This window comes from Apteryx rowi, unplaced genomic scaffold (genome assembly GCF_003343035.1).
Source record: "Apteryx rowi isolate R43461 unplaced genomic scaffold, aptRow1 scaffold_703, whole genome shotgun sequence".
Lineage (NCBI taxonomy): Eukaryota > Metazoa > Chordata > Aves > Apterygiformes > Apterygidae > Apteryx > Apteryx rowi.
Genome location: NW_020450987.1, coordinates 138,566 through 152,213, shown reverse-complemented (window position 1 = coordinate 152,213; position 13,648 = coordinate 138,566). Strand labels below are relative to the sequence as shown.

At 34.2% G+C, this 13,648-nt stretch overlaps 1 protein-coding gene across 3 annotated transcripts in view; it reads left to right on the top strand.

Annotated features, from left to right (window-relative positions):
• CPNE8 (copine 8) overlaps positions 1 to 13,648 on the top strand; it is a 112,549-nt gene that overhangs the window by 33,336 nt on the left and 65,565 nt on the right. The window contains exons 5-8 of one of the 3 annotated variants that reach the window (XM_026087127.1): positions 3,581 to 3,620; positions 6,622 to 6,698; positions 8,025 to 8,089; positions 9,162 to 9,352. In XM_026087127.1, the coding sequence (XP_025942912.1) occupies positions 3,581 to 3,620; positions 6,622 to 6,698; positions 8,025 to 8,089; positions 9,162 to 9,235 (256 nt within the window). In that variant the 3' untranslated portion in view covers positions 9,236 to 9,352. Of the gene's footprint in view, positions 1 to 3,580; positions 3,621 to 6,621; positions 6,699 to 8,024; positions 8,090 to 9,161; positions 9,353 to 13,648 lie in introns of those variants that run through there. The other 2 variants (XM_026087128.1, XM_026087126.1) reach the window with 2 other exon arrangements.

The window sequence follows — 13,648 nt, the reverse complement described above, 5'->3', positions numbered from 1 at the left end:
GAAGAATCCTTTTCCTATTTATTTACATTTCCTTTGCAAGATGGACTTTAGAATGAATTTTGCCAATCTTTATCTTGTGTTCCTCTGATTTCTGACTTCATGTATATTTCTTTTAGTTGATTAGTTTTTCAGAAAGGTTTAGAAGGATCATCTGTGGAGCTAAGTTACTTACAAAATAAATATATCAAGGAAGATATGGTGTGGTCTGCTTTCCTATATGTTCTAATCCTAAAGATTGAGGTCTTCTGATATGTTTTAGGAAACTGCCACAAATCTTATTCAGGTAGTGGTTATAATAGTAATATGCTATGGTAATGTCACTTCTCAACTTTAAAGTTGCCTTACAAGTTTGCCTTCGTATAGAAACTGCATTTATTGCACTTCTGTTTTGTAGATAGGAAAACAGATGGAGAAAGACTTCTTCATTTGCCTAAAATCTTCCAGCAAGTTAGTGGTAAAGACGTTTTTAAATCTTCTAGGCTTTAGTCCCGTTGCGCCATTTATTTACCTGAGCAGCTCTGACAGTCTATTAATTTTTTCCAGAGTTTCTGGAACACAAATCTGTCTGTATATTAAGCAGGGTGTAACATAAAAATGTCCATGATCACAATAATGATGATGTTTCCCATAGCAATGGAAGAAGAAATACGCTGGCCTTAGATATGTCTTAGCAATGTTAATAAAGTTACCTATGATGTTACTGATTTTGTTTTAAGTTGCTAGCAGGTTGGACAGAAATTCTCTTGAACGGCAGCATTTCGTATGTTGTGGAGACAAAAAAAAAAAAGTGATCCATTTTTCTCTAGCTTTGAGTGCCTTTTTTATTGCATGTCACAGTGCTACCTAAGTTAACAAGAAGTGTTGGAGGGATAAGTGAGAAAAAATGATAGATTGTATTCAGTACACAGATAACCAGCTGTTTTCCATCTAGACTTGAACTATTTTGGGAGCAAAATGAATTACTTGATGCCGAGATAGTTTACAGGCTGCTTCTAGGTGGCCAGGTACAACTGCTTTTATCTTCACCATGGAAGCTTGGTGCAAATTTTATTTTTGATTTTTAGAAGCTGGACATAATGTCATTAAATCTGCTGAGTATAACTGTTGCCTGTCATTTAAAATAAATTTAAGTAATACCTAGTCACTTTGTGAAATAAAGGCTTCCCCTCAGAGTGTAGATACAGCATTTCTGAAACAAAGACGCAGCAGGGGCTGTGTAGGAATCTTGATTTGGTTGTCTGTTGCTCTTCATAGGTTGCATGCATGTTATGGGAGAAGACGGTGTGCAAGAAGGGAAGCAAAAGAAATGAACCAAAAAGAGAAAGCTAGGCTCAATCTAGGCAAGGCAAGGAAGGTCTGTAAAGAACTTCTGGATAAGTGCTATTTGAAAAGAACTTGGACATGGGAGCAGAAATTCAATCTTCTATTTGATTCTTCATGTATTGAGAGAAATAGGACTCTATTTATTTACAAAAAACTGTAAACATCAAAGTTACTTTGTACGTATCAGGCAGATCTGAATGTTTTCTGCTGTTGTTCCAGATTACCTGGGCACAAGCCTATTCTGAACTGAAAGCTGAATAATAAGTTCATTCTGCCTGCAAGTGACCATATAACCATAGTCTGTGAATTTACTTCAGAGCCCTTTAATTATGATAGAGAATCAGAAATGAAAATTGTGGAATGAAATGAAATATTGTGGAATTCAGAGTTAAAAATATGACTCTCATATAACTGATCATCGATTAAAACTTTGATTTAGATCAAGAAAGAAGCATCATTAGAAAGTTTACTTTTTTAAATTCCTCAGCAGAACTGTATACTACAGGTGGCCAAAGTGTTATTTTTCAAAGGGAAAGTCCTCAAATGATTCCTATTCTTGGGTCTTGGCAAGAAACAAGAAAAAGGCAAGTATATCTCTGATTTTTGGTCTACTGAGGTACTGATAAATGAGCATGAGTCCCTTCATACACTTTACAGCCCCCAGTGTCTCAGCCCCCTTTCTGTTTATATCTGTTGGTTTATTACCGATTTTGTCTATGAAGTAGCTCTTCATTTTAGCTAGCCCTCAGGTCAAGTTATTACTTCTTTTTTCTGTTCAGTTTCATCAGACAGTATGCATTTTTTTTTAAATTCATCAGTTACTGACTTTTATATTTTGGCTTACATTTTTTGGTTTACATTTTGGCTGTTTCCAAAATTTGTTTGACTGTGCTGGACCCCACATCCAGGCTGGGGTTTTAATGGTGCATTGTTCTGGGCAGCTACTTTATGGTATTCCCATCTTCCTGATTTCTTATCCAGGCCACAGTGCATCCCAACAAGCAGTTGTATAAATACAACCAAAGGGATAGTACCGTAGTATGGAAACACACAGTAGAGCCTGAGATGGGGTTTGGAAATACTTTTTCAAATAGGTTGCTGGTATTGAATCTGAGTTTAAGATTTAATAGAAATATTACTGGGGATTATCTGATAAAGATGGAAGATTGAAAGTATAGAGATTAGTAATCCCACAAGAATTTTTCGTAAATTTTAGTTTGGGAATACCTTCAATAAATCCTGCTGAGGTTTGGGTTTGGACAAGTTTGACAGTACTACAACTTTATGCTACTACAAATCCGACAGTGCCCTTTTGATGCCAATCATTGATCATTCTCACCTTCTATACAGAATTAAATAATTAAAATAGGTTGTTTATCTATGTTGGTGTATATGCCAACCTTCACCAGACAGAAGCCTGCTGGTAACTCACTGTCTTGCTGTAAATGACGGAAGTGCTGAGTATTGACTTATTGGTCCTTTGGTCACTGTTAGAGCTATGCAGTTGAATTAAATAGCCAAACATGTTACTTTTAACGTATCTTTATCTGTTTTCTTGTGTTGTATTATGTAGAGATATCCACTGATCAGATTAATGAAAACAGTATTTTTGTATTATGTTATTGTTTGTATCTTGTATTAAGACAGGGATGAGATTAAATATTTTTTCAGTCTAGCTTTAATTCACAGAATCATTTTTTTTTTCAATCTGACTGGCTAGTAGAAAGAAAGCCATGGCATTTTCCAGCTGGAGGAAGAAGAGATTGAGATAAAGAGCTGAAAAGAATGAGTCAGACTGTTGCTAAAAGCAGTTTGGCTTATTACCAGTTACTACTATGTGATTAGTCAAACTATTGAAAAATCATCCAACAAAATAATTCACAGGTTAGCTTAGCTTCTGTTAAAAAGATTAATTTAAAAATTTTAAAAATTAGAAATTAATTAGTTGAATGTTAAGTATTCTCTTTTGTTCTGGCTTTTTTTTTTGCAGTTTGCCTTGTTCAACCAGGAATATAACAATACTTTTTCTTACTAGCCTGTACTTTGTAGAAAATATTTCAGTTAGCTAGTGAAAAGTAATCCTATAATCTGTGATGATATAATTTTCATTTCTTATTGGTGAGACTTATATTCATGTATCTTTTTCTGTTAATTTCACAAATTTGCACAGTTAATTGAGTAGGTTTGATTTTTTTTTTTATTGGCCTCAGCTCTGTCATCTGGCAACTCTGATATAACTTTCCTTTTTTTTTTAAAGCTATGATGTTGATTCGAAGAGTCCTAACCTATCAAAACATGTAAGTGTTTTCTGGTTATTAGACTTTCTTGTGCTGAAAAGCTTGTACTTTCCTAAATCTGTTTATTTTCTTTTGACTGTAAGTAATATCAGATACATAGAGACAAATGCAGAGATTGTGCTGTGCTTATTAACATATATAGTGTTCAGGAGTATAATTTTAGTGGGAAATTCCTCCTGTAAAGGGCATATTAAGCACAGATGCTTTTTTTTTTTGATGTTTGTAGCTTTTCTGGTATTTGATATGCTGCTTCTTATGGATACTTCTTTAGGTCCTAAAAACTGTAAAATAACTTTTGAATGTGTTCAGATTCATATAAGCAGAAATCTTATATGCTTGTGACATCTTGAAGTGGAAAGGATTAAATGGTAACTATAAAAATTTGGAACAAATTGGTACAATTCAGAGTCTTCTGAGTGTGAAAGTTTTATTAATAAATACAGGGGAGGAGAACCTCTAAGAACCTGGAGCATAGGTAAAGAGGATAATAAGGGGAACATTGTGTATGGGTGCTTCAGACTGAAATGTTACAGCTTTTTGCCTTTAATCTCCAGTGAGATCCTCACTGTAAAGATTTAAAGTCCATGGCAAACCATCTTCCATCTCTGTCATCATGGAAAGGTCTTCTGAATAACCGTAACATTTCCTGGGAGGATGCAGAAATAGAAATCCTTCCTGTACTGTCTTCAACAAGCATAAAGCCTCATCCTGGGCTTCTTCCCAAGATTGCTTGCACTTCTATAGTAACTAATCTATCTTATTTCTTTTCTTTTTTCCACAAAACTTAAGTCTTAGTACAAAAATGTAAGATAATATGTTTTAAGAAAAAAGATAAAAGATAAGTTAGTTAATATGGAAGTGCAGATATATGTATAAATACATAACCTAGATTTCATTATTTGGTTAGTGGAACACAAATAGAAAATTTGAGTAGCATGCTGAGTCCATGGTAAAACAAACCAATGAAAAAACAAGCTAGTGTCCTTCTAAAGACTATTCAATTAGATTCTGAATTACGTATTTACCTATTGCGTTCTAATTAATACAGGCTAGCCATACCCCAACACATTAGATGCTGTTCTTTCAACAGTGCCAATTTGTTGAAATCTTCAAGCATGAAATGAAAATTTCTTATAGACATTAATATAAAAAGTATCTATTTCTCTCCATGGTCTGTAGGAGGAAGTCTATACAGTTGATGCAGACTTGAGTCTCTATGCTAAAAACATCTAAACTGTGCTATTATGAACATGAAGGAGAAAAGGTCTCTGAGAACACTGCAAAAGATGGTAGCTAGAAATGTTTACCTCAACCACAGTAATTCATCTAGATTATTTCTTGAGTGTTCAAGGTTGGTTTGAACTGCTGTTTTTGCTGCCAGCTTCTTGTGTCTCTTTCCCATAGCTTTTAAGAATGGGCAATTAGTAGGTAGGAAGTGAGCAGAGCTTTACTTGTATTCATGCAGCGGAAGCGTGATGTTTCCAAGAAATGTCAGGCCAACAGTATTTGCATAGACCAGCTAGACTGCTCAAGTGTTAGGTGTAGTACCCTGGTGTGGAATAAGGTCTTTGCCTCTTCCTAAATGTAGCCGTTGGCCCATTCTTCTGGAAATACTGGGCAGTCTCATTTAATAGTTGAACAGTTTAGGGATTTAAAAAAAGCCAACCTGAAGAATTTCAGTCTCAGTGACTGAATTTTGGCAAAATTAGAAGCAATTGAGATAAAGGAGGTATGAAGAAACCTTAAGAGTAGGGAGTCAAACTGGCTACCTTAGACACATTCACGGCAACTTCCAGATTTTTGGAATATTTTCTGCATTTTAGATGCAGAGTAATAAACAACTGTAATTAATAACAGACTGTGGAATTTATAGGTATTAATCTTAGAAACTCTGTCATAAACTAATACAAGGTTCTGTGGGGAAAAAAGAAAATCTTTTAATATGTGATTTCTGTATGGAAAACATATTTTAGAATATTTCATGCCTGATGATTTTAAAAATGAAAGAGTAGCTGAGTATTTTCTTAAGAATTTTAGCTATTTTAAAAGACTTGATCTTTATGGAAACACTATCAGAATTGTCAAGCACTTGCAATTCCCGGTAAAACCATAGCCTTCTGAAGTGCAGGGTCTTCAGTACTTTTGTTATGATCTAGTTACTATCTGTATTTAATTTATATATACACATGTGTGTGTGTTTATGTGTGTGTATACAAACACCACTTGTGAAGTTTTGTTTGTTGATACTTGTATTTCCTTAAGACTTCTTACAGTCTTCACAAAATATTTTATCTCATTGTTTTAAGAAAGTTCTTAAATATCATTTTTGTTACTTCTGTTAATAGTTATTTATTTTTTGTCATAGTGCGTGTTTGTACATTTGTCCTAATCAGTGAATCTTGTACAGTAGTTACCAGCAAAGCAAGATGCTCTTATGTTACACAGAGATGGAGTATGAAGATTACCTGATTTTTAGCAATATAGGTTAATTATAAAACACAAAAATAGTCTGTCATTAAAGCAATGCTTGCCAATAGTTGTCAATCCAGCATACTAATACAGATCCTGCACTGGCTTGAATTCCTGTCAGTATCATTAACATTTAAGAAATGGTAGAATCAGTGTAGAATCTCTTCATAAAAGAAAAAAATATTAAAATGCTCCAGTCTGGTAAAGAAGCAGTCATGTTGCTAATGCTTAAATTTTTCCATCTCACTTTCATTTTTGTTCTTGAAAAAGATAATATAAAAACAGTACATTAGGATTACTGCTGTAATTGTAATCTAGTGTAAATTAGGATTACTTCTGTAAATGTAATCCAGTGTTAAATAAAATGTGTATAGCAAGTCTGTTTTACGATTCATTATTGCACAATTAAGTTATTAAGGCATGGTATTCAGTAGATGTGTTCTTGGTTAGTAAAAAGCCTAGGTGAATGGGAAACCAAATTTTTTCCCATGCAAAATATTAGTTCTGAGCTTTTTATGTTACTGCTTTTCAGGATTTTTTGGGACATATGTTTTGTACTCTGGGAGAGATAGTTGGATCACAAGGAAGCAGACTGGAAAAATCAATTGTGTAAGTATGTCATTCTTGAATTTTGCATAAATACATACTGCTTCATGAGGTGAGTTTTTTTTCTTTTGCTCTGAGGTGTCTTGAAATACAGAGCTGAGATTTGACTTCTAAGAGAAAAAAAATTGTCAGTTTTTTTATGGAGTATTGTAATTTAAGTCTCAATTCAGACAATTATCAAAAGAGTTGACTCATCCAAAATTTTTGTCAACTTCTCATCTTGTTTTAGAAGTAGTTTGAATATATCATTCTTTAAAATATTTTTCTTACTTTGTAAATAGTTTATTCTTGTCAATCTAGGTTTCGGAATGGCCTTGAAATAGAAACAGTTTTGATTATGCTCATGTCATTGATAAGATTAAATAATTGACTTCTATTTTTTAAAAAAAGTATCCCCGGTGCTTTAACATGAGTGCTTATTCTCTGGCTATCTTCTGAATTTGTATATTGTTATATTTAAGTAGTTGAAGTCAGAATTCTCTATGATAAATCACCTTTCTGTGAAAATGTGAAATCACTGTTTAACCCTGATGTTTCTTAAACTTTACATCCTGCTTGCGCCTTTTAGTTTTTTTGGATGGTTTCAAGAATTGGGAGAATTATATAATCTATATATGTTGTTAATGTTGTTATATAGTGTTGTTATATAATGTTGTTAATATTTTTTTCCTTTATTTTCTGAGGAACTTCACCTAAGTACTTAGAAATGCCTATAAGGTGCTCATAGCTAGGGATGTTCAACCTTTTTATACTATACATAGATAGAGTTAGAGCTCAGTGCCACATTCTGAATAATTTCCATCTGTGGTTGAAATTCATTCAGTGTTGACTCCTTGCCAAGGAAAGGTAGCCATCGTATCTATCCAAATGAAGACATTAGATTGAATGAATCCATATCTCAAAGGATCTATAGATTTGAAGTGTGAGTAGATGAGTACTTCCTCATTTGAGAGGTTAAATAACTTTCATCTCAGATTTCTCAAAAGTCCTCTCCAGGTGAGAGTGCTTGGTGTCTAAATGATTGCATTGAAATGTAATTGTCATTTCATTTCTTCTAGAATATTTGCTCCTTCTGTACTTTAATGAATACTTGGATACTATATCATCTAAATCTGCTAGAATCCTTTGTTCTTGGTAAGGCAATAACAGTTAGCAGATCACAAAATTCAACTGTTCTGTAATAACCAATCACACCAGGATTATTAAATAAAATCACAGTTTTACTTCAACAAAAAATGAGTTAAAATTGATATTCTTTGTTAGAATCAAAGAGGCACTTACACAAGCAAAATTTCCCTTAAAAAAGTTCATCCTTTCTTTTATACTCAGAACCTCCTCTCTTGTCCATGGATGTGAAGTTATGTTGAATAAAGCTGCAAAGGGCCTTTCCTTAGGTATGCCCGTTTATAATACAAGTAATGTAATCTACCTTTTCATTTTATGTAACCCCCCCCAGTATCCGTAGAGTACCTTATTCCATTGGTTTAAATAGCCATTCATTTACATTGATATCACTCAACATTTACAAAATCTTTTGGTACTTAATGCATCTTATAAAAATCCTTAAGATCACATGGGATGCTGTTACAGATGCTGTTGTCTGAGCAGTGTTCCGCAGTTTAAAACAAACTAAGCACTGAGATTTCATATCAGAATAACGCAACCAAAACACATTTGGTCCTGCAGATTAACACATCATAAAGCTTTACTGCGTTTTATTCAAGCATCAGAAAAGAAAATCCTTACTATGTATTCAAAGCCAAGCATTCCTACTTTTATTTCTATTGTTCCTGATAATACAGTTCCCAACCAATCAGGTAATCCAGAGTATCAGGTATTTTCTATTTATTCTGCTAAATTTAACAAACACTTGCATAAGATCAACAGATTTCTCTGCTGCTGAGAGAGTTTTGATATTTGCAAACTGTTTCATAGGGAAATACAAATATTTAAGATATTTGTATTAGCAATACTTGATTTATAACAATACTTGATACTCTATTCTAAAATATGTTCCAGTAATGAAAAATAATTTACAATTTAATTTGTAATCTAAATGTATGCTACAAGTTTGGGTATGACACACTAAAAATAATCATTTAAAGACATAGTTGGACTTTTCTTTTGATTGTAATACCTTTTTTTTTGGTTTGGGTTTTTTGTTTGTGTTTGTTTTTTTAACAGTAATTGCACTGCAGTGACTGTTCCTGAATTTGGTTACTCTGTCTGCTGCAGTGTTCTTCTTGTCCAGTTTTACTGGGTGAATCATGAATGATATACCAGGGTTATTTTGTTTGCTTTCCCTCATCACTGACTTCCTTGTAAGTGCAGATGAAGTTTTCAGAGTTAGTAAGCCTTATATACCTATAAGAACAATAAGTAATGTGTGAGTTGAATGTTTGTTTCTGGGATTCTTCAGGGAAGAGATTGCATTTGTACGTATTTCTTGAATATGCTGTCTTCCAGGTGACCACCAAGTGGATATTTGTCAATTGTTTGAAAATACTTTTCATCACCAGACTTCGGTAGAAACACCATAGATGGCACATGGTGGGACTTTGTATTCAAATAACAAGAACCAGGATGAGGATGAAGTGCAACAACCTCAAAAATCCAGGCTGTCCTTAGATATTCTTTTAGCATAAATACAAATAAAAGAAAACTGCCTAATCAAATTATATTAATGATGGGTTGTTAATTTAATATATAATTCTTTTCTAAAGAGTCTCATGTCATAATTTTTTTTCTTCTATGTATATATTTAACTTTATTAGCCATTTTTGGTATTTAGGTGACCTTTTTATATCTATCTTTGATCAGTATGGTTTACACACTATTCATCTTTTCATCTGCATATTTTGTATCCTGTTCCTGCTAACTCCAAACTTAAACAGTAGTTTAAATAGTAGTTTTGTAGTCCTGTGAAAAATCTCAGAAGTCAGTATTTTGTTATCAGTGTCCAAAACATGCCAGCGGTAGCATGATTTTATTAGAGACATTTTTTCTTGTTTATATAAAGAGCTTAATACCATTGATTAAAAAAATAACTAAAATTAACCTTTCCTTAGACTATATCAAAGAACTTGGTGATTTCTGTGGAGGTGGCCCTAAACTTTTCGGTTTGGTATTGAAAACAGTGAGAATAACAGAGAGAACACTCTATGATAATTACCATTTTTTATTTCAGTAAGTAGGAAACTCTCAATTGTCATCCGAGGAATTCTTCTCAATACTTGAATACAATTAAATTCTCAAATTTTTAAAACTCCAACACAAGTGTAAGCTGGAAAAGCATCTTAAGCTTTATGTTTCTCTAATTTAAAAATAATTTCAATTTAAAAATAATTGTTTCTCAAAGTCTTTTTCTACATCAAATAACAGTTCAAAACAGACAATTCAAATTGATAAAGTAAAATCAGATTTACATTACTTGTTCTAAAAATACTTTAGTCTTTTAATTCAATCTAAGTGTCCTTATAAAAACTTTAAAAGTCTTTTAAATAAACTAAAATATTTTTGTTACAAAAAATATAGTGAACATTGTAAAATTATATTTTAACTTTAGAAAATATTTTAAAGGGATTTAAACTAACACAATTTCAGAGACTTATGCATACCTGAAACAAATTCTTTTGAATCATAAATGTTAGGGATTGGTTAGCACTGCTTTGTGGAGAGTCACTGCTATAATTATGCCCTTCAAGTCTGGACTAAATTTTGTCTGTAAATGTCTTTCTTTCAATCATTTGCCTTTTGTACAAAGAAAAATTTCAACTATTCACCAGGACTCATTTATAGTACAGTTTATACTTAAAAATGCTAGTAACATGAAAAGACTTCTAGAAGACTTTCCCGAAACATTTTCTCATAGTATTTTATCAAAATCTTTGATTTGGCTTCTCTGTTTTACAATCAACTGCAGATGATTCAAATACCATTTGTAGCAATTGTAAACTGTTAGTTCTCTTGCTGAATGCTGTGAGTGATATGATCATTACTTCTGCAACATCCTTTAGCAATATGATTCATGTGCTCTTTAATACTTAGAATTAAGGTTGATAATGAATGCATTTTTGCTCAATTCTTTGGAGTTCAGGCATAGCCCAGTCATCTGATCGCTGTATTTACAGACTCAGTCTTTGTGACAAGTCCCTGGTAAACCCCCCTGAAACCTCTCCTGCCTCCCCCCTTCCCCAGAGTATGCCAGTACTTTACAGTTATAATATTACTCATTTTTAAATGGAGGACTTAATTATTGTAGACATAAACAGTTATATTATTATCATTACACGTCCCTTTTTTCCCTTTTCTGTAGTAGTGGGACTGTGCACACTGGGAATTACTTCATTTTCAAGGTAAATAAAAGCTTCAGCTCTGGGCATGAGGAAAGTTACAGTATCTGCAGTGTAATTGAGGAAAACTCTTAAAAGTCTACTATTTAAACTTGAAAACAGGACTATACACACAGTAATATAATATATGTTAAAACTAGTACTACTTTGCTTTATCACTTACTTAAATGACTTGAAAAACTACCCAGAGAAGGTACTTTAAGGCTGTGTCATCTTCTGTTGTCATCAAGGTTTGCAGATGATTGGTAACTGTTAAGTTGTCCTTCAACTTTGGTAGCTAATCACAAGTTATTTGCAATAAAATAAATATTATATACAACATAATGCTAAAAACTTAAAATGTAAAAAAAGAAAAACTAAACCCAAAGGACTGCATCAATATTATGAGTGTTAAATTACTGTTTAGTAGCTTGTGGCTATAGCAGAACAGTAGGAAACTACTAATTGTTATCTGGCTACTTCAAAACAACAACAACAAAAAAACCCAAAGAATCAGCTGATCAGATTTCTAATACATTCATGTAAAGTGGTTAATTTAAGTAAGTTGTTGTTGTTAGACAACATCTGTTTGTGATTCTCCACTTAATCCCATCTTGGATGTTAAACTTTTAAAAACCTGTCCAGGAAATAGCCCTGAGGGTAAGTAGTAACCTTCATAACAGCAGGGATGTAGAGTAGGATTGCTCAGTTAAAACATGACACTGTTAGCTAGTGGTGCTTGTAAGGGCAAGGAATGCACTTTAAGGGCCAAAATAAGGAGGAGTCTTTGGGTGATTTACTTTGCTTGTCCAAATGGAATTGCATGCACTACAGTGCAGGCAGCATATGAACTATTTGTTTTAAAATATCTTCAAATGTTTCTGAACAAGTTGCATACTTCCCTTCTAGACTAATACAGACATGTTGGGTAGGATTCATCCGGTTAAATATGGGTTTCTTCAGTGTAGCTGTCTACCTCTAAGTAAGCCATGGTAATCTCCCTTTTATAGTCACTGCTGATCTAGTCAACATAGTCAGTGCAGTCTGAGTCATCTCCTCCAAAAGTAGTTGAATGCCATGGTTTAAGACCAAATGACAGTGTGGGTGGTAAATGGATTTGGATACCAAAACACTTTAATCACAGATGTATGGAATTCTACAAATTACATGACTTTCTTATTCTGTTGGAGAGACGATGTGTTCCAGAAGAGAAGTTGGGTATGTTAGCTTTAGGTTTCCTTACATGACCTCCCTGTTCCATGGGAGAGATGATGTGGTCCAGGAGAGAAGCCAGGTGGATCAGCACAGCAGTTCCAGCCATACTATGTGTAGACCTTGGCAGGAAAATGGAGTCCCTTGGGTTTTGTTCCACTCCCTGGGTTCCTCAGAGGTTGGAGAGATGGTCCTGGATCCTGGTGCAAGGTCATGGGGTCTCCCCCGCCCCAGAGTCTTTCAGGTACTCTGGTTATCCCCAACATTCTTAAGTTTGCTTAGTTACAGAGTTGGGCAGAGAATACCTTGTTGGTGATTAGTACATTCAGATTGCGCTGTCATTTTCTGATTAGCTGTTGTCATTTTTGGCGCACACAATCTGCTTGTTCTGGACACTTCTGAAAATACTTGCGCTTCTTGACAATGAACAGGTTGTTTGCATAGCTTGGCTGTCGATTTTCTTGAGCACACAAACACTTTTGTTTTTTGGCAAAAGAGGTTGATCGTATTTTATTTACTTCTACTTAAACGAAGTTTAACAGGCTTATGCTAACAGCTATGCCAGCTAGGCCTAATGCAGGCTAACTGCCACAGTGAATTGCACTCTGAATTCCATTGACTCCTTTGACTAGCTCTCTAGTATGAAATTCACATTCACACTTTGAATATTCTTTGTCCTGTCACTTGAGATTGGAGAACTTTTTCTGTCCATGGTACTGTCAAAGTTCATTAACAGTTTGCCTTTTCTGTTCTCTGCTCATGGGTGTATAAGGAAGACAATGTCCAGTGCTCTTCTAGTTCCAATCAGCTACCCTACTGAAGTAGCACTTTTTGTACTTAAGTGACTTGAGAAGGATGAATTCCATCTTCCTTTTGCCATCCAAGTAAATTCTTACATTCTTTCAAAATGAAAATGAGGCAGCTTGGAAATTTCAGATATATCTACTGTAGAAATGCGCAAAAGCCTTGTGTTATCCAGGAGCACATGGCCACCATGAACTGGCCAAGGCCAAGTCAGACTGCTCATTACCAGGGGACATTCTCCTAAAAGGTCTACTCTTAGAGGATATGCTTGTCCTCCATCTCAGCACAATGAATTTAAAGCATCTCAAGCCCGGAGGGCCACTGTTGTAGTGGGTTGTTAGGCAGGTTGAAACACATACTGTGTCTGTACTTCACAGTGAGAGCAAAAGTAAAGATATACATGCCTACACATTTTTCTTCTTTGCCTTCGGCACAGGCATGACTTGCAGTTTTGTTGGTCTATCCAGCACCAGTGGATTATGCCTTAGCGGCTTGAAGCCAATGCTACTTGGTCTTGGCAGGTGTGAATATATCTCCTGAACCTCCTTCTCAGGTTTTTATGCCATAAGGTCTTTGAATTTGGTGCAGTCTGCCTCAGAAGACTTT